At 44.6% G+C, this 24,335-nt stretch overlaps 1 protein-coding gene across 7 annotated transcripts in view; it reads right to left on the bottom strand.

The window, feature by feature from the left end:
• Positions 1 to 223: 223 nt before the first annotated feature.
• Positions 224 to 24,335, bottom strand: part of mypn (myopalladin) — a 304,790-nt gene continuing 280,678 nt past the window's right edge. For all 7 annotated transcript variants that reach the window (XM_072557964.1, XM_072557967.1, XM_072557968.1 and 4 more), the window contains 5 exons: positions 21,313 to 21,436; positions 15,231 to 15,438; positions 8,463 to 8,628; positions 7,229 to 7,362; positions 224 to 2,694 (listed from right to left, as the gene is read on the bottom strand). In XM_072557964.1, the coding sequence (XP_072414065.1) occupies positions 2,528 to 2,694; positions 7,229 to 7,362; positions 8,463 to 8,628; positions 15,231 to 15,438; positions 21,313 to 21,436 (799 nt within the window). In that variant the 3' untranslated portion in view covers positions 224 to 2,527. The remainder of the gene's footprint in view (positions 2,695 to 7,228; positions 7,363 to 8,462; positions 8,629 to 15,230; positions 15,439 to 21,312; positions 21,437 to 24,335) is intronic.

Below are 24,335 nucleotides of genomic sequence, written 5' to 3'. Positions count from 1 at the left end.
ATGCTTATCTGGTTTGTTTTCTTTTACAAACCAGTCAAATGGTTTATATCACACATAATAAACTGGAAGTTTTGAGCAGTGATCTTAAAAAAAGGGTGCAATTCTGTTAACTTGTAGCAATTACACTGTATGACTAATTCACTGGCAGATACCCCCCTTTGGAAGTTTACAACTGAAAACATGTTGGAATAAATAAAACTTTATTCATAGATAAACAATCCATTATTTCTTTACAAGTGCAAGTTTACATTATAACACTTGACTTCAGCTAAATATGCAATCTACCTGGCACTTGGTGTAATAATGCAGCCTTTATCAATTCAATCAGGACAATTACCGTAAACTGCTAAACAACCTGAAGCATTTTTGAGAATCTAAAAGGCTACTTCATTATTTAATTGCCAAACATACCTGCAAAATGAAAATAAACTTAACTGTTGAGGAGTTCTTTTGGTGAGATATATTTGAGTAGGTGATATTTCGATGAGTAACTTCTTAGCGTGTGTGATATGCTAAAATAAGCCTTGTACAGGTGAGTATTTATCAAAGAATTTATTAAAAACTCCCTCCTAAGTGGGACAAGAAAACAATTTATAGTTTGAAGGGAGAAGAGGTGACATTCCAGCCATTATACCCAGTAGCCACGAGTTCAATAATCAGACAGGATTATTAGCCCACTCACATTTTGCAGTCAGTGGGGGAAATGGTGGCATAATAGTAAATTCACTGACGTAGTAAACCAGAAACACCAGGCCAATGCTGTGGGGATCTGGATTCAAATCCTACCATAGTAACAGGTGCAAATTAAATTCAATGAATCAATTGCAAATTGAAAGCAATACCCATGAAATGAATATTGACTTTAAAACAAAACATCTTTCTTTCAAGGAAGAAGATCTGCCATTTTTACCCAGTCTGGCCTACATGTGACTCCAGACCACAAGTCAACCTGTTCAAGGGCAATTAGGGGTGGACAGCCAATGCTGGCCTTGCCAGAAATACCCATATCCTTTGAATAAAATACTTAAAATAACATGTTACTTCAGACTCACCACTATGTGGTTCATTTTATTTGGGTTCAAGGTGTTTAATTTGTAGCAATTCTGGGCAGACTGCTGGATTTCACCTTTTCTTCTGAAAGTTAATTTGATTCTGCCATCAACTAAAGATAATCTCAAGTATACAGCAACAATGTGCAAACAAGCAAGCTAAGCAGCCAATAACATTGAAGTATTCTCACAGACAGAAAACCAGGCAGTAATAAGTAGGTATGATCAATAATTCTGTATAATTCCATGGAAAGCAAAATAAGGTTGAGACAGACATCAGATTAAGGCAAAAGCATAAATGTTATTAAATTTAAAAATATATGTTTGAAATCTAGAGAAAAAAAAAATTTGACATTACATAGATATAAAATTTTGTGGCCAGAATGCTGTTTACCAGCAGTAATTATGAATTTAGTGCAGCCTTAAACCCATTAAGACATCCCCTCACAAAGTCTAATTCTTTAAGAGTCTTTGTAGAAAGACTAATCATTGTAGACACTGGAAGTTCACAACAATTCAGTGATTTCCAATTGGTTTCCATCTGTGAAGACTGTAACAGTGCACCCTGTGGAGATACAGGGGATTACTGGTAGCGACTTGAGTTTCCACATTTAACTGTGCATTGAGAACTTCAGAGCTTGTTTCAATTTCACTGGGAAATGGCAGGTAATACCGTTTTGCCACCATTAAAACTGCAAGATCCTGGCCAATGTGAATACTGAAATATATCCAGGGAGCCTCACAATCAGTAGACGCATTGTGATTAGCTGCTTCATGCTTAACGGTATAAATTACTGACTAAAACAGTTCTGAGGAAAGAAAATTAACCTTTTTAATAAACAATCAAAAGCAGATTCACTTGCATTGTTATAAATAGGCACAGAAATCCTGGAGTAACATTGTCCACTGCAGTCAATGGGTATAACTGGTACAAACAACATGTTGCACTGTACCAGTTTGGATTATAATCAAGAAACACAGGAGACTCAATCTGCTATCGATTTGTGGAGCATTTCTGAGCTGTATACAAGCCACATTTGAGTGAAAAATGTCTTTTTGCAGATTATAATCAAACAATTCATATAGTGCCAAATGATACTTTGACCACGTCAGCGCAAGGCTTTTGAAAACCTCCACAAACACAGAAATAACAGACATTCAAAAAGACGTGATGTTTGTTGGTGAGTGTCATCTAATTTGGCATGATGATTAAACAGCTGTCATCCTATTTAACTGGGACATCACTGGCATTTATATTCATAAACTCAAGCAGTCCAATTACACTGACAAGGAACTACATATTGCCTGTATACAGATTTTGCGTTCTATTTAAAATCAGCACTTTTAACTGTGTCACTTGCAACATTCACAAAAGCACCAAGGTCATAGAAAACTAACTTCATGTAAACCTTGAATCACTTGGCCTCTCTCATCTTCACAGTTCTAAGTCCTGCAAAAGCAAACATACGGAAATAACTTCACAGTTCGTCGCTTTCCATCACATCCTGTTTGGTTGGGAACAGCGAGGTGTCCACAGACGGGAAGGCAGATTTCAAGTCAAGTCCTTGGTCAGCAAGAGCTGCATACCGATTGCCTGAAGGACGCACTTTCCTTATTGGCTGTGTGATGTGCTGGTGCCACTGGGCTATAATAACAAAGGGAATCAGTCAGAGGCTCTCTGTTGCAATGGAGAATTTTACAACAACATGGTATTCTAAATGGAGGGAGTTCACAACATGGCCACAGATAAAACCACAGCAGCCCTATGGTCTGGTGAGACTTTGGTGACTTGTCTTGAATTCAGAGGTTAATCTGTTGGCAGTATGGGCTGGGGAATGGAAGGAATGCATGGAGCAGTTTTCCAAAGAGCTTGTGAGAAACTCTGCAGGAATCCTTTCTGGCGGACTCGACTTTTCTTGCAGCATTTATATGCAATATACGTTTGATGCAAGATTTTACATACTATCAAACTGACAGCATCATTAATTAAAATTATTTAGATGTGCTTCATAATGATGTTGACATCAAGTGGAAGCTTTCTTTCATGTACCCTTTTGTCTCTGTAAGGACCCAAAACCTAGTTACTATAGATCAGGATTTCCTGTGGCAATTTGAGGGTGCCTGGTGTTCCTAGTTGTGGGTCAGGAGAGATTAGTACATTTATCAGTCTTCATGTTCAAGATTTACTTATCTAGGTATGCATTGTGAATTCATCATCAGAAAAGCATTGAGTTAAAACAAAATTTAAATGAATTGAATAAATAAGTGCTGGATCTTGCAAAGTTGTGCAAGTGGCCGGAGAAATAACTATTTGCTATAGTTTAAGAATATGTAGCTCTGTGGGTAGATCTGGATAATGAATCAATAGCCCACTTTCTGTATTCCCCATTTATATGTCCATTATGAATATCAAATAGTCTGCCAACTCTCAGTCAGCAAGGAAACAATAGTGATTGTTGCTAACCTCGAGGGAGGGCACAGTGTTTAAGGGCAGTAATCTGTAGGTTAGGGCTCATTGGACCAATTATCCAGGGTCAACCTCTCAGCCAGTCATGGCAGCTGTTGAGCAGAGATTCGAGCCCAAAGGTTTTTGTTTTCCATAACAATTTGTCAATAGCACAACATTTCACTGCCCTGATTGGTTGATCTTTCAGTGCTCTAATTGGCTGTTCAGTTCAATATGGTAAAAACAATGACTGCAGATGCTGGAAACCAGATTCTGGATTAGTGTTGCTGGAAGAGCACAGCAGTTCAGGCAGCATCCAAGGAGCAGTAAAATCGACATTTCGGGCAAAAGTCCTTCATCAGGAATAAAGGCAGAGAGCTTGAAGCGTGGAGAGATAAGCTAGAGGAGGGTGGGGGTGGGGAGAGAGTAGCATAGAGTACAATGGGTGGGTGGGGGAGGGGATGAAGGTGATAGGTCAGGGAGGAGAGGGTGGAGCGGATAGGTGGAAAAGGAGATAGGCAGGTAGGACAAGTCCGGACAAGTCATGGGGACAGTGCTGAGCTGGAAGTTTGGAACTAGGGTGAGGTGGGGGAAGGGGAAATGAGGAAACTGTTGAAGTCCACATTGATGCCCTGGGGTTGAAGTGTTCCAAGGCGGAAGATGAGGCGTTCTTCCTCCAGGTGTCTGGTGGTGAGGGAGTGGCAGTGAAGGAGGCCCAGGACCTCCATGTCCTCGGCAGAGTGGGAGGGGGAGTTGAAATGTTGGGCCACGGGGTGGTGTGGTTGATTGGTGCGGGTGTCCCGGAGATGTTCCCTAAAGCGCTCTGCTAGGAGGCGCCCAGTCTCCCTAATGTAGAGGAGACCACATCGGGAGCAACGGATACAATAAATGATATTAGTCGATGTGCAGGTAAAACTTTGATGGATGTGGAATGCTCCTTTAGGGCCTTGGATAGAGCTGAGGGAGGAGGTGTGGGTGCAGGTTTTACAGTTTCTGCGGTGGCAGGGGAAGGTGCCAGGATTGGAGGGTGGGTTGTAGGGGGACGTGGACCTGACCAGGTAGTCACGGAGGGAACGGTCTTTGTGGAAGGCGGAAAGGGGTGGGAAGGGAAATATATCCCTGGTAGTGGGGTCTGTTTGGAGGTGGCGGAAATGTCGGCGGATGATTTGGTTTATGCGAAGGTTGGTAGGGTGGAAGGTGAGCACCAGGGGCGTTCTGTCCTTGTTACGGTTGGAGGGGTGGGGTTTGAGGGTGGAGGTGCGGGATGTAGACGAGATGCGTTGGAGGGTATCTTTAACCACGTGGGAAGGGAAATTGCGGTCTCTAAAGAAGGAGGCCATCTGGTGTGTTCTGTGGTGGAACTGGTCCTCCTGGGAACAGATACGGCGGAGGCGGAGAAATTGGGAATACGGGATGGCATTTTTGCAAGAAGTAGGGTGGGAAGAGGTGTAATCCAGGTGGCTGTGGGAGTCGGTGGGTTTGTAAAAAATGTCAGTGTCAAGTTGGTCATCATTACTGGAGATGGAGAGGTCCAGGAAGGGGAGGGAGGTGTCAGAGATGGTCCAGGTAAATTTAAGGTCAGGGTGGAATGTGTTGGTGAAGTTGATGAATTGCTCAACCTCCTCGCGGGAGCACGAGGTGGCGCCAATGCAGTCATCAATGTAGCGAAGGAAGAGGTGGGGAGTGGTGCCGGTGTAATTAAAGAAGATCAACTGCTCTACGTAGCCAACAAAGAGACAGGCATACCTGGGGCCCATACGTGTGCCCATGGCTACCCCTTTGGTCTGGAGGAAGTGGGAGGATTCAAAGGAGAAATTGTTAAGGGTGAGGACCAGTTCAGCCAAACGAATGAGAGTGTCGGTGGACGGGTACTGTTGGGGATGTCAGAAGAGGAAAAAATGGAGGGCTTGGAGGCTCTGGTCATGGCGGATGGAGGTGTAGAGGGATTGGATATCCATGGTGAAGATGAGGCATTGGGGGCTGGGGAAACGGAAGTCTTGGAGGAGGTGGAGGGCGTGGGTGGTGTCTCAAACGTATGTGGGGAGTTCCTGGACTAGGGGGGATAGGACAGTGTCAAGGTAGGTAGAGATGAGTTCAGTGGGGCAGGAGCATGCTGAGACAATGGGTCGGCCAGGGTGGTCAGGCTTGTGGATCTTGGGAAGGAGGTAGAACCGGGCAGTGCGGGGTTCCCGGACTACGAGGTTGGAAGCTGCGGGTGGGAGATCTCCTGAGGTGATGAGGTTCTGTATGGTCTGGGAGAAGATGGTTTGGTGATGGGGGGTGGGGTCATGGTCGAGGGGGCAGTAGGAAGAGGTGTCCTCGAGTTGGCGTTTGGCTTCAGCGATGTAGAGGTCAGTGCGCCAGACTACCACTGCGCCCCCTTTATCCGCTGGCTTGATGGTGAGGTTGGGATTGGAGCAGAGGGATAGGAGGGCTGCGCGTTGTGAGGGTGAGAGGTTGGAGTGGGGGTGGGGGGACGACAGGTTGAGGCGGTTAATGTCCCGGCGGCAGTTGGAAATGAAGAGGTCGAGGGCAGGTAATAGGCTAGTGCGGGGTGTCCAGGTGGATGCAGTGTGTTGGAGGTGGGCGAAGGGGTCCTCGGAAGGTGGGCGGGAGTCCTGATTGTGAAAGTAAGCTCGGAGGCGGAGGCGACGGAAGAATTGTTCAATGTCACGTTGTGTATTAAATTTATTGATGCGTGGACGGAGGGGGATGAAGGTGAGTCCTTTGCTGAGGACTGATCGTTCGTCCTCAGTGAGGGGGAGGTCTGGGGGGATGGTGAAAACTTGGCAGGGCCGGGAGCTGGGATTTGGTGTGGGTGTAGAGCTGGGAGTGGGGGCGGAGCCAGTACCTGGAGTGGGTGTGATGGTGGGGGGAATGGGGGTGGAGGCATGAGCAGGGGTAGTGTTCCCCTCGGGGTTCTGGGGGGTGGGGATAGTGACAGTGGGGTCTGTGGGGGGCATGTCAGCAGAATGCAGGTGAGTGGCGCTGGTGGGGGCGGACGTGGTGGTGATCATGGCAGTAGGGGTGGCAGGAGTCACTGAGCGTGTGGCATCAGTGATGATGTGAGGGGCGGAAGTGATGTCACGTGTGATGCATGAGGAATTGTGAGGGGTGGAAGTGGTTGTGGGAGTGGCCATGATCGGGGCAGAAGTGACATCATCAATCAGCGTGGGAGTGGCAGCGCATCTCATCCACATCCCGCACCTCCGCCCTCAGACCCCACCCCTCCAACCTTCAGCCCCTCCCCCACTCACCTATTGTACTGTATGCTACTTTTTCCCCACCCCCACCCTCCTCTAGCTTATCTCTCCATCCTTCAGGCTCACTGCCTTTATTCCTGATGAAGGGCTTTTGCCCTAAATGTCGATTTCGCTGCTCGTTGGATGCTGCCTGAACTGCTGTGCTCTTCCAGCACCACTAATCCAGAACCTGTTCAGTTCAATATGCTGATTGGCTAACTGAGGACCTCCTTGGAACTTGTAAACAGTTGAATGTTTTTCTTGCTCTTCTATCCCTATATATTATTATATCCCGGTATATGTTAAAAATTGTGACTCCCTGAGTCTGGTAGATCTTTCACAAGTTTGCACCCAGACAGAGATCAGCTTGATTGTTGGTAGGGCTAAACTCCACCATTTTAGGGTCACTATTGGCCCGAGTCTGCCAAGCAATGTCTTTGAAAATAGATCCAAATAATTGTTAGGTAGCGAACATTCAAATACAGACTAACCATATAGATCCAGTCTGGCTGTACAAGATGCTATTCCTGCTTCATTTTTGGCTGACACGGTGTACCATCCAGCATCTTCCTTCTTGGTTGGCTGAATCAGGAGACAGACATAGCCCGTGGTATCTTGCTGTATGCTGGGAAGACAAGTACCATTAATTCAGTTAAGGGCAGTAAAAACTAAACTGGAAGACCTATTGGTAATTTGTACTATTATCCTGGGGCAAGGTATTTCAGGTTCAATAACACACATCATCACTGAAATAGACACATCATCACTGAAATAGACACATCATCACTGAAATAGATCACTTTTATTCACTCCCTTTAGTAAAAAAACACCCAAATGAAAGAGAGAGACAGTTAAATTTGCACTTTATATCACTTCTCAACTCATATATCCAAAGCTGAGGTGTCTGCCTCAAGTGTACTCTGGTTAGAAAGGGATTAGTTTAGTTTAGGGTAATACAAGGATATCCTATCTTGTAATGATTGTACACTCTGAAGCTCTGAGTATTTTTTCCATCAATCCTATAGACTTACACCTGTAAATGGTAAGTTTAGTTTTGGAGTTCCATGGGATCCAAAGTGCTCAGGGGTTTCTTGGATCTTCCTGGACGCTATTAAAATCTACTAAATGTAGATGTTGAAAGACAGAGGTTCACATCATCACTGCAATTGTTACATAGTGCTCAGAGAGCATTCTCACTATCAGCGAGGATTTGCTTGCAGGATCAGCAATTCCAGGTGTAAAAATGCCTTCGGCAACTTGACCACTGACAGTGTATCAGAAATTCAGATGCAAGCAAAACGGCAATGTAATTAAATGCTACATGTCCAAATTTTGAAGATGCACTCCTGTCAAATATGGGAGCATTGTAGAATCCATACGGTGTAGATCAATGCCATTCAGCCCATCTGTCTGCCCTGAGCCTCCATAGAATAAAATCACCCAGACCCACCTATTCCTATAACCCCACATTTACCATGGTTAGTCCACCTAGCCTACATCTCCTGGACATTATGAGGATGACCACTCCAACTGCAATCTTTGGACTGTGGGAGGAAACCCACAGGGCAAATGTGCAAATTCCACACAGATCGTCCCCCGAGGGTGGAATTGAATCCAGGTCCCTGGTACTGCCATCTTGCCACCCCTATAGAGTCACTGTGTCTACCAGGCCACTATCACATTAACGGTAGCTATTTCATACTATACACCATAGCCTGGACACACCTTATCCTGTCCCTGTAGGGAGAGATGGTCTCATTGTCTTTCTTCCAGAAGATCATGGGAGGCGGCATGCCCACCACTCTGCACTCTATTCTGACTGGGTGACCCTCCGGCACTCCTGTGTTCCGCAGTTTCTCGATAAATACAGGAGCCTTTGTAATTTCTTTTGCTGTAAAATCAAACCAAACAAATGGAAACAGAAGAGAAAGCAAATATTTTAGAACATTAGATGTGGTCTGTCTGTCAGTTTTACGTGGTGTTCTCTTGCCCTGTTTTTGCTGCACAGACACTGAGTGCTACCTCCTTTGTCGCACGGAGACAGGTTAGGAGTTCTTCAGATGTTTTAAACTAGTGGAAATGGGCTGCAGCTCAGTAACAGGAGGAATGCTTGGGGATAGAGGTCCTGTCACTTTTCTTCTGAAATGAAAAACCGACAATTTGTTCGAATGAAAGAAATAATGGATGAACTTTTCAAGAAACCTGCAACATCAGGAAAAGAAAAACAACTGGCAATAAGCAGCGCATAAATATACAAGGGGGGAAAGCAATCTTCTTTTTCGAACAGGATAACATTAGGGATTGACCAGTGCTTTTTTTCTCCAGCTGGGAAGAAGTGGATTTATGGTATTGCAATGTAGCATTTAGGAATATTCTAAACTCAAGAATTTTGTGGAATCTGTTCTCATGTATGTGAGTGGGATATCAAATACAAAATAATAGAGCATATGTTTAGATTTGACATTCACCCTGTTTTTTTCACAATGTATCAATAAAATCCATATTCATTAAAATTTTGGATAAAACTTGTCAAGTCTCCTGCAGTTCACAAAGTCTTGTGGAAGCCTTTATGAGATGGACAGAACAGTGTAGCTTGATCCAAACCAACATTCACATTCAAAAGAAAACATCATCTGTACTTAAATATTATGTGAATTCCAAAAAGGAGGTTTTGTATGTAGCACGTTAACATTTAACAGTGAAGGGTTGCTGGGAGGAATCCAGTGTCAATGAGGAAGTCAGAGTTGGACTCTAATGAAGCTATTGAAAGTATGAGGACAGGAAAATGCACACCCACTTACATTTGGGTGGGTTCATGGCTTGCTCCCTATCCCACACCTCTAAATGTTACTACTAACATGATAGAGCAGGAATTCTGGGATCACGTCTTGCCCACTTTGATTTCTGCTGCTTCTGTTGCGACATGATTGGAGGCATGGAAATCCAGGTCAATGTGGTTTTGTCAGAGTTCAGTTAAGATTAATCGTGATTCTCTCTCCACTGATGCTGCCAGACATGCTGAATGTTTTCACCATGCTCTGTTTTGATTCCAGTATTCACTGTGTTTGGATTTGAGTTATTTCCTCTGGTTGGGAACAATTATTGTATAAATAGAGGCAGACCATTCAGCAATGAAATCAGGTAACTCCTTTTCATGCAAAAACAAAATCAGAAATCTAGAATGACCTCGTCTGTGGATGCTGGGCCAAGTTCACATTTCCACTCTGAGATACCCCATTTGCAGTTTGGAAAATCAGATCACAACGCTGTACTCCTCCTGGCTTACAAGCAGAAACAGAAGCATGGCGACCCAGTACGGAATGTAGTGCAGTGTTGATCTGAGACAGCAGAAGGGCTTCTACGGCACTGCCTAGAATTGGTGAGCTGGTCCATATCCAAGAACTTAGCGGCCAACCGAGATGAGTATGCCACTGTTGTTATAGACTTCATTAGTAAATGCTGAAGAAGTTAATCTCAATGTTCCTCAACTGAAAACTATGGACAAAATGGGGTATTCACTCCCTACTGAATTCCAGGTCTGAGGAGTACAAGTCGTGCAACTCTGATCCATAGAGGAAATCCAGGTATGACCTTCATAAGGCCATCAGAGATACCAAGAGTCAATATCAAATTCTGCTCGAGACCCAGATCAACTATATGGACACCTGCCATTTGTGGCAAGGCGTACGCAACATAAAGGGCTACAAAGTGAAGCTGAACAGAATCGCAGGCAACCCCTCCACACCCCTCCTCAAGCTCAATGCATTCGACAGTTGCCTTGAACAGAAGGTCAGTGAAACAATATTATCTGTCCCAACAGCCTCAGATGCCCCTGCACCCACAGTCACCACTGTCACCATTACAGTCCTACCATGCGGAAACAGACCATTCAGTCTCAACTCCCTGACCCATAGACCAGAGTCAGTAAGGACAGGCAATAACACCTCCTCCTCCACCATCATCCTCATCACCGATGCTCTGCAAGGCAGCGTACTCAGCCCCTTACTGTACTTCTTATATGTGTGGGCAAATTCCAGTCCAACTCCATTTACAGGTTTGCTGATGAGACAGAATACAGAATTCTTAGTGGGGTAAAGACAATAGTCTCTCCATCAACATCAGCAAAACAAACGAGTTGGTCATTGCCCTCAGGAAGGGGACTGAAGGGCACGTCCCTGTTCGCATCAATGGTGATGAGGTGGAGATGGTCCAGAGAAACAAGTTCCTGGGAGTGATGATCACCAACAATCCGTCACGGTCTACACATGTCAGCATGATGGTCAAGAAAGCACAACAACGTCTCTCCTTCCTCAGGGGGCTAAGCAAATTCGGCATATCCACAATGACTCTTACCAATTTTTATAGATGCACCATAGAAAGCATCCTATCCGGATGTATCAGCACTGCTCTTCCTGAGACCACAAGAAACTACAGAGAGTCATCAGCACAGCGCAGTCCATCACACAAACCAGCCTCCCAACCATTGACTTTGTCTACACTTCCCACTGCTTTGGAAAAGCAACTGACATAATCAAAGACCCCTCCCAGATCCGTTATACTCTCTTCCACCCTCTTCTGTCAGACAGATGATATAAAAGTTTGAATACATATACAAATATATTCACAAATAGCTTCTCCTCTGCTGTTATCAGACTTTTAAATGGACCTCTCAAATGCTAAATCTGATCTCTCTCTCTTCCTGCACATGCTCTGTGGCTGTAACACTGTATTCTGCACTCTGTTCTGCTCCGCTGATGCAGTCTATAAGGTCTGCCTGTATAGCACCCAAAACAGCACTTTTCACTCTATCTCAGTACCTGTGTAATATCAGATTAATATTTGAGATACAGGGATGTAGAACAAAGGCAGGTAAATGGAGTGTATGTATAAACTGGTCGTGTGTTAATATCAGCCATGATGAAGAGCTTACACTTGAAACATTGATCCTCCCGCTCCTCGGCTGTGATTTTCCACTAACACACTCCCGGCTCTGATTTCCAGCATCTACTATCCTCACTTTCTCCTGGTTGATTTCAAGGATGCCTACCTTGAAGAAGTTCTCCTCCTCTCTCTACAAGGATCTTAGTGAGTCCCTCTCTCTCATTGCACCCCCCCCCCCCATGTCATCTCCTCTGCCCTGAAGCTCTTCAGCCATGTCCTGAAGCAGACTCGCTGCCACAGCTACATCTCCTTCCTCAGTGCCTGCCTATGGAACTGACTGACCCCGCATGGACTCCGGACTACGTTCAGACCAACCCAGTTTGGACCTGAACAGGACAACTGGTACACACTACAAATACAAAACCTTCAGAAATGGTTCTCCCTCTGGTTCCTCCACTCTCGCAGCCTCGCACTCTCCCTGCAGTCAGCTCTGCCCCAGTTCAGGGCCACACACTCCCAGACCGGCAAAGGACCTCTGCTCAGAAGAATCCACACACTCAACAAACCTTTATTCTCCATTTTATTGGATATCGAGGAACGTAGCCATTCCTGATGAAGACTGAAATGTTAACTCTCCTGTTCCTCGGATGTTGCCTGACCAGCTGTGCTTTTCCAGCACCACACTGTTTGACTCTGATCTCCAACGTGAAGTAAAACCTGACGAGACACTGAGAGAAACTGACGGGAGTAGGGTGGAGTAGAAGAAGAGTAGCGAGGTGAAGAGTAGAGCATGAGGAGTGGGCAACTCATGTAGGACCCATGCGATTTGTTTCTTGCTGGAGTTAGATAATACACTGATTCATTACACAGGAAATTCACAGAGTCTTCAGACTGTGTGTGTGGAATTGTACTCCGATAACATCTGTTTAAGCTTGAGAAGGTATTAGGAATGTACACAATATTATGAAGTGAGTGGTAACTAGGCAAGGCCTTGAAGACAGAGGTTTCAATCTTTGCCCATCAATACGGTGTCTGCCTCTATTGCGAGTTTGGGCTCCAGATGATAAAAGGCAATCATTTCTGGATCAGAGGGGCCTGGGGAACATGCTAAGTAGGAACAGAAGTAGGCCATTCAGCCCTGCTTGCCTGCCCAGTCACTTATGGAGATCACAGCAGATCTGACCCAGGCCTCAACTCCTCTTCCATATCAGCTCCTCATAGCCCTCAACTACTCCACATTTCAAAAATATATGTACACTTTAAATACTTGCTGTGATCCAGCCTACACATAAATTCATTACTCACTGAGAGAAAAAATTATTTTACTCATCAATTTTAAATAAATGCCTCCTTATTCTGTAATTATGTCTGCTAGTTCAAGATTTTCTCACTTGTGGAAATATCTTCATAATATCAACTCTGTCAGTCACCTTCAGAGTCTTGTATATTTCAATAAGATATACAGATATATATTTCTGAGCTCAAATGAATGAAAGCTTAACCTGTTTCACAATTCTGTGAAGACACCCCCTTCATTCCTGAGATCAGCCTATGAATGTGCTTTAAACTGCCCCGAATGCCAGCAGTCCTATTAGTTCATAGTATCCCTACAGTATGGAAGCAGGCCTTTCAGCCCATCAAGTCCAAACTTCGAAGAACATCCCACCCAGATCCAACCCCTTATCATATCCCTGTAACCCTGCATTTCCCATGGCTAATCCACCGAGCCTACACATCCCTGAATACGATGGGAAATTTAGCATTGCCAACCCATCCAGCTGGCACATCTTTGGACTGTGGGAGGAAACCGGAGCACCCGGAGGAAACCCACGCAGACACGGGGAGAACGTGCAAACTCCATACAGATAGTCGCCCAAGGTTGGAATCAAACCCAGGTCCCTGGCACTGTGAGGCAACAGCATGCATGTACGTGTGCACGCCTAGCTGAAATAACTTGCAAATTAAAATGTATCATTAATTTGAAAATAAAATTCTGCTTTCCAATTAAACTGTACAGTGACTACACAATGTGTTTCGGGTGACTAGACTCCATCTAATGGCAGATATCAGTTACTGCAGCTTTCAGCTGAAGTCCCAGGACTGCCTGCACCAACCAACAACTGCCACTAGATGGAGGCCAAGACAGGAGCTAGCACAGAAGCCAGCAATGCAGAAAAGATGACCGTGAGGACAAGGGCAGAGAGGCAAGGCTGGGAGCCAATGGCAGCAGTGGGGGAAGAGAGATGGAAGGTGAGAGTGGGAGTGCTGGGCATAGGTCATGTGAGCAGACAGGCCGCAAACTGTAGATAACAGTTCAACTGGCAATGTTAAATGGATGTATACTTTTAATAATGTTAAAGCGAAACAATATTGAGTGAGTCGATGTTAAGTGGGAACTTTGGGACAGGAAAGAACTGGAGAAGGACAAACATGTTTGCAATGTTTTAGACACTGCTGGTTATCATGGGAAGAGCCATCACTGTGTTCCTGTATCAGTCAAGATGAGTGCGGTGCTGGAAAAGCACAGCAGGTCAGGCAGCTTCTGAGGAGCAGGAAAATCAATGTTTTGGGCACAAGACCTTCATCAGGGATTCACTAGATGAAGGGCTTTTGCCCGAAATGTCGATGTTCCTGCTCCTCGGATGCTGCCTGACCTGCTGTGCTTTTCCAGCACCACTCTTATCTTGACTCCAATCTCCAACATCTGCAGTATCCACTTCTGCTCCATGTTCTTGTATACCCAGTCCAACCTCCTGTAATCTCTTCTGACTTTACACATTTCTTACTTTTTTCTCTCTTCATCACAACCCAACATTTGAATCCTTCATTTCAGATAATAAAGAACTTTCCAGTCAGTGCAGAAAGGTGATGATGACAGTAAAGATGAGGTGAGCACTCAGTCTTACAGCTGTAACCACCTACTCAGAGAATGAGGTGATTGGGATAGAGAGAGGGGGATCTCTATGTGTGCAGAAAGCAAGGACAGCACAGCTCCCAGTTCACCAGAGGGTGAGGTTCCCATAAACTCTTCAGCAAGGACTCAGATGAGACTTTGATGAGCCAGGCTACAGAAGCAGGATAATGTTTGGACAGTCTACCAGAAAGCCCATCCTCCAAGCAACAAGGAGAAATCCACAGACATTTCTGCTGTGCTTGGAGCCCATTCCTTCCAACTGGGCACAGGTTATCGCCACCACCAATACACTTCACCCCACCATGATGGGTAACCTCAACAGTTTCCACTGCGGCACCATAGGCATTTTCGAGTTGTGCAACCTGAATTCTGGAAAGTGTCGAGGATTTCAGGACATTTCAATGGGTCAGCAAGTTTGTGGAGGCATGGTGGGATCTGCTTCATGAAGCACAAACCTTGTTACCTCCACATGCCTTGCTGCTGTACAATCCTCAGAGGGTGCTCTCCAGACCAGGAGCTGCTGGAGGCTGTCCTGAAAGGTGCCCTCAATTGGAAGACAGCAAGCATTGACTAGCCGTGCTGCAGCCAAGGGGGAAATCCAATTTCTTCCTCTCGCAGTAGCGTCAAGGGACTGAGCATTTATTACCAAATGATCTGAAAATTACAGATCACATGTAAATGTATAAATTATACTTTACCTACAACAGACAGCTCCAAGCTAAAGGAACTCTGTCCTGCTTTGTTTGTTGCAATGCATGTGTAAATCCCTGTATCTCCAGCCGTGAGGTGATCAATCAAAAGGGAGTGAATTCCATTCTCCCGCACGAGCATCTTATGCGTAGCATCTGGCAAGATGGGTTTACCATTCAGCAGCCACATGAGATCAGGATTTGGCAGCCCACTCACCTGCAAAAAAAAGGGGATGTGTTTAATAAAAGGCAAATCTCTTAGATAATGAAGTGCTTTGTGAAGTTCATGAAAACTCACTCATTCTGACAAACTACAGCTTTTCAAATCAATATCCTTGTGATACACAAGTGAATCCTGGGGAGTACATGAGGATCTCACACTCACCAAGTGGGACACACTACTATGTTTGGGAGTATCCAAATGAAGCCCCTGAGACACTACAATCATCTCTTCCCCCCCTGAAACCAAGGAACATGGATATCCTTGAAGGGATATGGCAGCCAACTAGTTTATCATTTATAGCAATACATGGTCCTGTTCTTTTCTGTTAAAACTGCTCAGTATTCCCAAACACAATGGAATGCAGATTTATGAACTACAAACCTTCAGGTTAAAACCTTTCCCTTATCTCCTCCATTCTGATCGACAACAACAAGTCTGAAGAGCTGGTAGAATCATAAAATCCTTACAGTGTGGAAGCAGACCATTCAACCTATCAAGTCCACACTGACCTTCTGAAAAGCATTCCACCCAGATCCACCCCCTCACCCTATCCCTGCATTTCCCATGGCTAACCCACCTAACCCACAAAGCCTTAGATACAATGAGCAATTTCTCATGACAATCCACCAAGCCTGCACAGTTTTGGACTGTAGGAGGAAACCAAAGCACCCAGAGGAAATTCACACAGACACAGGGAGAACGTGCAAACTCCACACAGACAGTGACCCGAGTCTGGAATCGAACCTGGGTCCCTGGTGCCGTGATGCAGCAGTGCTAACCACTGAGCCACCCATGGACCTCTTTGTCACTGAGTCTGAGAGTTGACCTTCCCTTCCAATACCCTGCTGTGGATCCCTCCCATTCCTCACCTTTTTTTTTCCCCTCAATGATCATGTGAAAGCACAGCATTAGTGTTCACACACTGCTGGGGACTCTGAGCTCAACTCCATTGTTGCTACGAAATCAGACTGTCCAACATCTAGTACTAACTGAGCAGAATGGCCCCCACTAAAGTATTGGTGTGGGTTCCATCCTTTTCTCTGACAACTCACTATGGCTAAACCAAACATTTTTTGTGACCTTTGTGTTATATTTGATCTCCTGAGATGAGTTTCTGACCAGATATATGCATCATTAAAAGTGATTTCCTGCCTCTCAGTAACATTCCCCTTCGCAGTTGACCCCTAACTTATACCTTTGTTACTTCACAGTCAACTATTCCAACATATGCCTGGCCCTGCCTCAATATTCTACCCTCTGTAAACTGAGGTAGATACATTTTTGTTAAGCAAAGGTATTAAGGGACATGAATCAAACTCAGGTATAAAAGATTAGGCCAAGATCAGCCATGACCTCATTGAAAGATGGAGCAGGCTTGAGGGGCTGAATGGCCACTCCAGTTCCTATGTACTCTACAGTATCCTCTGCTCACTTGTAATCCCAATGCTTGCTGACCTACACTGAGTCCCGGCCAAGCAATATCTTGATTTTAAAACGTTAAACTTGTTTTCAAATCCCTCAATTTCTTTGTCCGTTCCTATACTCAGCTGCCTCACAACCCTGTGCTTAATCAAATTCAGGCCTGTGAAACGTCTCTGATTGTAATTCTTCCCTCATTGTCTTGTCCTCACAATCCTGAAGGCTTTTTATCTTCAGCAGGATATTTGTACCTGACGAGCCAGTATTTACGTTAGTACATGCAACGCAAGAATGAGACATGGGCAACGTACAACTGTGGCCCCCAACCTCATAAGCGGATCCCGTGGCCCTCGGTCTGACCAAGTTTTATTTATCTTCAGTATCTTCTCAAGTGAGAAGATGACTCAAGATCCATCCTATTGCTGTAAAAATAAGTAAAAGGACTTTTGCTGTTTGAAATGACAGAAAATGATAGCAACACTCAGCACCTGCAGAGAGAAAAGAGCCAGTCACCAGATGAGTTAATTATTTCTCTTTTCTTATTATAGATGGACCTACTAAATCAGTTTGTAAGCTGCAAAAGAACCTTTATTTATGCTTTTATTCAAAGCCCTGAAATTCTAATGCCTAGAAATTGTGATGCTATCCTTTCCCGAGTCACTGTTTGTCAGCTAGTCTGCAGTTCTCAGCACATTGCATTATCAGAATGTATGTTAGTAACAATCTCCAAGGGTAATCCTCACTTGAACAATCTGCAAAGCAACACAACGCATGCCTTTCCTTAGGCTAGGATAGTCGTCATAAGTTTTTTTTTGAACAAGTAATTTTAGAACAAGTTAGACCATGAAGATCAGAAACTTCTTTGAAGTTTTGTAAATATATAGCACAAAAAAAATGACAAAGGGAATGATTAATTTATCATCTGACTACAGATTTTTTTTTTTGCCAGAACATCTTTTCTCTTTTTAGGTACTAGGTATCACCATGATTGTCTGTCGTTATTTTAAACTGCTAATTTTAGAAGCTTTTTGTTACTGTCATTTCAAAAATAAGTCCAATCATGTGCCTGATGATAAAACAGAATAAATTTTCTGCTTGTGTACTTCTAACACAGTGTCTCAGAAAGCATACTTTCAGTAAATGTTGCACATAAGGGAGCCTTTGATTTACCATCTCCTTAAAATCAAACCTCTCATACAAACAGACAAAGAACAATTTCATACAAAGTATCATGAGAACACCATTCAGCAATTTCATATTAATACACTGCACTCTCTTCACAGTACCCATACACAGCGCTTCACAAATAGCTGAGACAATTTGTCATGAGATACTAGAAAGTGCACTCGTTATTCTGTGGCTGCCAATTCCAACTGTACAATTTCAACAATTCAATTTCTGACTAAAGCAAAGAGGTCACAAATTACAGCTTTGACGCTATTTGCTGTTGGTCATTTCCCTTTTCTGCTGGTCAAGATCTGAAACCACGTGAGGAGTGTCAGAGGATCTCTTTACCTTGTTAATATTCCACTGATTTGCAATGTACCAAACAGAAGAGCTCAGCAATGAGAAAAGTCATGTCACAAACATTCTGGTTCCAAGGTTCGAGTTGATGTGATGATCACTGCTGCACTAAAGTGCAGTGGATATTATTGGACTGGGTTTTATTGGATCTGCAGGAGTGGGGTAGTGAGGTGTACTAACTGAGGAGTTGGTGGGTGGGTGGGGCTGCTGCTGCCTTTCCACCATCATTGCATGACGCTGGAGAGGAAGATAGAGGCTGCTCCTCCCACCCACAGTTATTGTACCACCAGCTGGTAGGTCCTTCGCAGCTTGGGGAGGCTGCCCAATGAACCCTGGGGGCGTCCTTACCAGCCCATAGGAGTAGAGGCAGGTATTCGTCTAATGCAGAACTCTGTCAGCAAAGACCACACAGACACACGCATGTAATACATCACCTGCCTTCACCAACTCCATCCCAATCTCACTTAGTTGGCAGCTTGACTGGATTTCCCTGGATAATGGCCCCTTCAGCAAACATCAAAGTGTTGTTTCCAGGATTATCACTGACCTTATCTCCTTCAGAGTCCACCCCAGCTTCCCACCTCACAGTACCCCAGTCCCACACAGCCCACTCTTACCTTCTTCCCAAAATACACAATGAGGACCTCCCTCGTCGACCCAATCTTTCAGCCTGTACCTGCCCCACTGACCTTAGTTCTTCCTATCTGACACTATTTTTCTCCCCTTGACCAGGCTCTTCCCGCTTCCATTTATGATCTCTCTGACGCTTTACATTGGTTCTGTAATTTCTGGTTTCCTGGTCCGAGCAGCCTCCTCCTCAGCACGATGTGCAATCCACCTATACGTCTATTCCCCAACAGGATGGTCCTGAGGCTCTCCCGCTTCTTCCTTGGAAAGAGGCTGAAACTATTCCCATCCACTAAATCCCTTCTCTGCCAGCCTGAGACCACACTCAGAATATCGTCTACAGTTTTGGTCTCCATATTGGAGGATGGATGGTCTGGCTATAGAGGGAGAGCAGTGAAGGTTTACCAGGTGGTGGGATTGATGTATGAGGAGAGTTGACTTGGTTAGCATTATATTCACTACAGTTCAGAAGAATGGGGAGGGGGATGCAATCGCCCAAAAACCTATAATTAGATTAGATTAGATTAGACTTACAGTGTGGAAACAGGCCCTTCAGCCCAACAAGTCCACACCGACCTGCTGAAGCACAGCCCACCCATTCCCCTACATTTACCCCTTACCTAACACTACGGGCAATTTAGCATGGCCAATTCACCTGACCCTGCACATCTTTGGACTGTGGGAGGAAACCGGAGCACCCGGTGGAAACCCACGCAGACACGGGGAGAACGTGCAAACTCCACACAGTCAGTCGCCCGAGGTGGGAATTGAACGCGGGTCTCTGGCGCTGTGAGGCAGCAGTGCTAACCACTGTGAGACAGGGCAGACACAAGAAGGATGTTCCTGATGGCAGGGGAGTCCAGAACCTGGGTCACAGTCTGGAGATACCGGTTATGCCATTTAGGACTGAGGTGGGGTGAAATTTCGTCACTCTCGGCTTGGTGAGCCTGCAGAATTGTAGTTGAGGCCAAATCACTGCATATTTCAGAAGGAGCTGAATGTAGCACTTGGAGCTAAAGGGCTCAACGAATATTGGGGGAAAAATGTGAACAGGTTGGGAGATTAGCCATGATCGTATTGAATGAGAAGGAAGGCCCAATGGTCACTTGGTCTATTCCTACTCCTATTTTCTATGTTTTTGCCCTAGGCTTGCTGCAGAGGTCCAGGGAAGCCCAATACAAGCTGGAGGAGCAGCAGCTCATTTTCTGCTGAGGCATTTCACAGTCTTCAGGTCTCAACATTGAATTCAACAACTTCAGACCGTGACATTTCCTTCCACTTTGATTACATACCCCAGCAGAGTTGACCTACTTTCTACTATTCATACCCACCTCTTCCATATCTTTATGTATGCTCTATCATTAGCATTCCCACTGACGTTCAGTTTGGGGATCCTCAGCATCTGTCCCACTTATTTCTGCTGTCCCTTTGTCAACAGCAAAATCAGTATCAATGGCCAGGCCTCTTCACTTCCAAAGAAGAGTCTTCAAGAACTTGAAGACAATAAAAACTTCCAAAGAAGATCTTGAAATGTTAACTCTTTCTCTCTCTGCACAGTTGCTGCCAGACCTGCTGAGTTTCTCCTCCACTTCCTGCTTTGATTTCAGTTCTCCACCATTAACACCATCTTACTTTTATTTACCTTCCAAAGTGAAAGGCAGGAGGTTTGGAGGGGGTTTGGGGAAAGAAATGTTCACCCAGAGAGTGGTAGGGGACTGGAACACACTGCCTGCGAAGGTAGGTGAGGCAAGAAACTTCACAACCTTAAAATGCATTTGGGTGGGCATTTGAAGTTTCATAACCTTCAAGGTTATGGGGCTAGTGCAGGAAAGTGGGACTAGTGGAGGTAGCATATTTTTTGGCAGTTCAGACTCGATGGGCTGAAGGGCCTCGTCTCTACTGCATGACCCTATGATTCTGTGAATCTATGAACTTTCCTTCCTCAACATCAATCTGTCAGTCACAGAAATATTCCTGAATTTTACAAGAATACCGAGAAATACTTCTCAAAGAACAATTGAGGCAAAATAAGCTCAAATGCAAGTGCCTTAATCTTAAAAATAATTACTAATTTGCTGCTAGTTTGTATTGAGTTAAATCTTTCTTCCATGAGAACTTGACCTGACAACAAGTGTCGATTGTTGATTGAAACAAGCATCTTTGTAAAATACCTGGGGTTTCTAACTCCTAATAGGTGAAACAACAGAAGAAAGCAATACCATGATACATTGTAGGCAAGAATTGTTCAGTCTTGTTACACGCATCATTCCGATCTGAGCTGTAATTTGTACTCTGTACCTTGCAATCCAATCGGCAAATCTGACCTTCATGGGCAATCATGTCACCAGGAGCCTGAAGAAAATGGGGACAGAAGAAACCCTCCTGTACAGGTTCTTCTCCCTCGGACACACGTGACCTTGTCCTGTCATTTAATAAATCACAAATTAAATCATTGAGGACAATTACATGTTATTCATTTGATGTCTGCCTCAGTAAAATGCAAGATGTGAAATATTAGATTAGATTACTTACAGCATGGAAACAGGCCCTTCGGCCCAACAAGTCCACACCGACCCGCCGAAGCACACCCATCTACACCCATTCCCCTACACCTAACACTACGGGCAATTTAGCATGGCCAATTCACCTAACCTGCACATTTTTGGACTGTGGGAGGAAACCGGAGCACCCGGAGGAAACCCACGCAGACGCGGGGAGAATGTGCAAACTCCACACAGTCAGTCGACTGAGACGGGAATTGAACCCGGGTCTCTGGCGCTGTGAGGCAGCAGTGCTAACCACTGTGCCACCGTACCGCCGAAATATACTGCCAAATATGAAAAATAATGCACTGTGAACATTAGTCCCAAGAAAAGCTTTAGTTATATATCATTATTTTTGACTTGTTGGGTCAGTGTGAAGTTTATTTCCTAACTTAAATTATTGTAAGCATTATCTATTTTTACTTTTTACCGAGGGACCATTATTTCATCAATTTGATTTTTTTCTCTGAACTATGAATCTCAGTTTCTAATTCCAGCCAGCTATCCATTTTCGTTGTTGGTACTGTTTTTATCTTTTTTACATCTCATCAACTGCTTGTCTTTAGAGGATTCAGAAGTTGCATTCTGCAAGTTTTGTGGGAATAAAAAAAGACATTGAGGAGAAGAAACGAAAACAGAATTATAACAAGGCCTGTCACATCAGTGCCAGCTCTCTGCAAGCGCAATTCACCTAGACCCCACTCTCTTGCCATTTTTCCTGAAGCCCTGTAATTCTTTACTCTTCAGATAATGACCCATTTTTGTTATGAAAACCCTGATCTGACCCAACCACATTGCCAGACCACACTTCAGATCCGAACCACTTGCTGCATAAAGGAGTAATTCCTCGTGACACATTACTTCTTTTGCCAATCATCTTGAGTTGGAGTCCTCTGCTTATCCTTCCATTAATAGGAACAAAATATTTAAATATTGGAGATAAATGACTGAAGACAGAAGAATTACACTTCAACTGTGAATCCCTTCTATTCATGTATAAGATTCAGCACATTGATCAAGGTTTTGATGTAAGATGGGGATGGTAGTTTTTTTCATTTAATCCGACTTGAGGGCAGTAAGAAACAGAGACACTTGGTGACATATATCTAAGAGTTATAGATACAGTCTTACAGCACAGAGACAGGCCGTTCAGCAAAACGTCCATGCACGCGAACCCCATCTGGCTGCACTTGGCCCATATCCTTCGAAATCTTTCCTATCCATGTATTTGTCCAAATACCTTTTAAATGTTGTTAGTGTACCCGCCTCAACCACTTCCACTGGCAGCTCATTCCACATGTGTATCACCCTCTGTGTAAAATAGTTACCCCTCTGGTTCCCTTTTATTCTTTCCCCTCTAACCTTAAACTGGTGCCCTCTAATCCTTGATTCCCCAACCCTGGGATAAAGAATGAGTGCATTCCCCCTATCCATGCTTCTCATGACCTTATACACTTCTGCAAGACCCCCCCCCCCCCCCACCCCAGTCTTCTCTGCTCTAAAGAAAAAAGTCCTAGCTTGTCCGACCTCTCCCTTGAGTCCCTTGAGTCCAGGCAACATCATTGTAAATTTCTGCACTCTTTCCAGTTTAAAAACATCCTTCCTATAGCAAGGTGACCAAAACTGAACACAATACTCCCAAGTGTGGCCTCACCAACATCCTGTACAGTTGCAACCTAACTTCCCAACTTCTATACTCAATGCCCTGACTGATGGAGGCCAATGTGCCAAAAGCCTTCTTCACTGCCCTGTCTACCTGTGTCTTTACTCTCTGTCAGAACCGTGCACCTGAACCCTAAGGTCTCTCTGTTCCACTGCACTCCTTAAGGCCCTACCATTCACCATGACACTCCTATCTTGATTTGACTTTCCAAAATGCAAGACCTCACACTTATCTATATTAAACTCCAATTACCATTTCTCAGCTCACGTCCCCAGCTGATCAAGGTCCTGCTGCAAATTCTGATAACTTTCCTCACTGTTCATGATAATGCCTATTTTAGTGTCGTCTGAAAACTTACTAATCATACCTTGTGCATTCTCATCCAAGTCATTAATATAGATAACAAACAACAATGGACCCCACACTGACACCTGAGGCACACCACAAGTCACAGGCCTCCAGTCTGACAAACATCCTTTCACTACTAACCTCTGCTTTCTAACATCAAGCCAATTGTGTATCTAATTTGCCAGCTCTCCGTGGATTCCTTGCAATCTAACCTTTCAGAGCAGCCTACCATGTGGAACCTTATCAAAGGCCTTACTGAAATCCACATAGACTACCGCCCTGACTTCAGCAACCCTCCTGTCTTTTCAAATACATGCTTATGTTAATTAGATTACTTACAGTGTGGAAACAGGCCCTTCAGCCCAACAACACCGATCTGCCGAAGCGAAACCCACCCATACCCCTACATTTACCCCTCCACCTAACACTACGGGCAACTTATCATGGCCAATTCATCTGACTTGTACATCTTTGGACTGTGGGAGGAAACCGGAGCACCCGGAGGAAACCCACTCAGACACGGGGAGAACGTGCAAACTCCACACAGATTAGATTAGATTAGATTACTTACAGTGTGGAAACAGGCCCTCCGGCCCAACAAGTCCACACCGCCCCGCCGAAGCGTAACCCACCCATACCCCTACATCTACATCTACATCTACCCCTTACCTAACACTACGGGCAATTTATCATGGCCAATTCACCTGACCTGCACATCTTTGGACTGTGGGAGGAAACCGGAGCACCCGGAGGAAACCCACGCAGAC

This window comes from Chiloscyllium punctatum, chromosome 38, assembly GCF_047496795.1.
Source record: "Chiloscyllium punctatum isolate Juve2018m chromosome 38, sChiPun1.3, whole genome shotgun sequence".
Taxonomy (NCBI): domain Eukaryota; kingdom Metazoa; phylum Chordata; class Chondrichthyes; order Orectolobiformes; family Hemiscylliidae; genus Chiloscyllium; species Chiloscyllium punctatum.
Note: the sequence above shows the minus strand (reverse complement) of the source record. Positions and strands in the feature narration are given on the sequence as shown.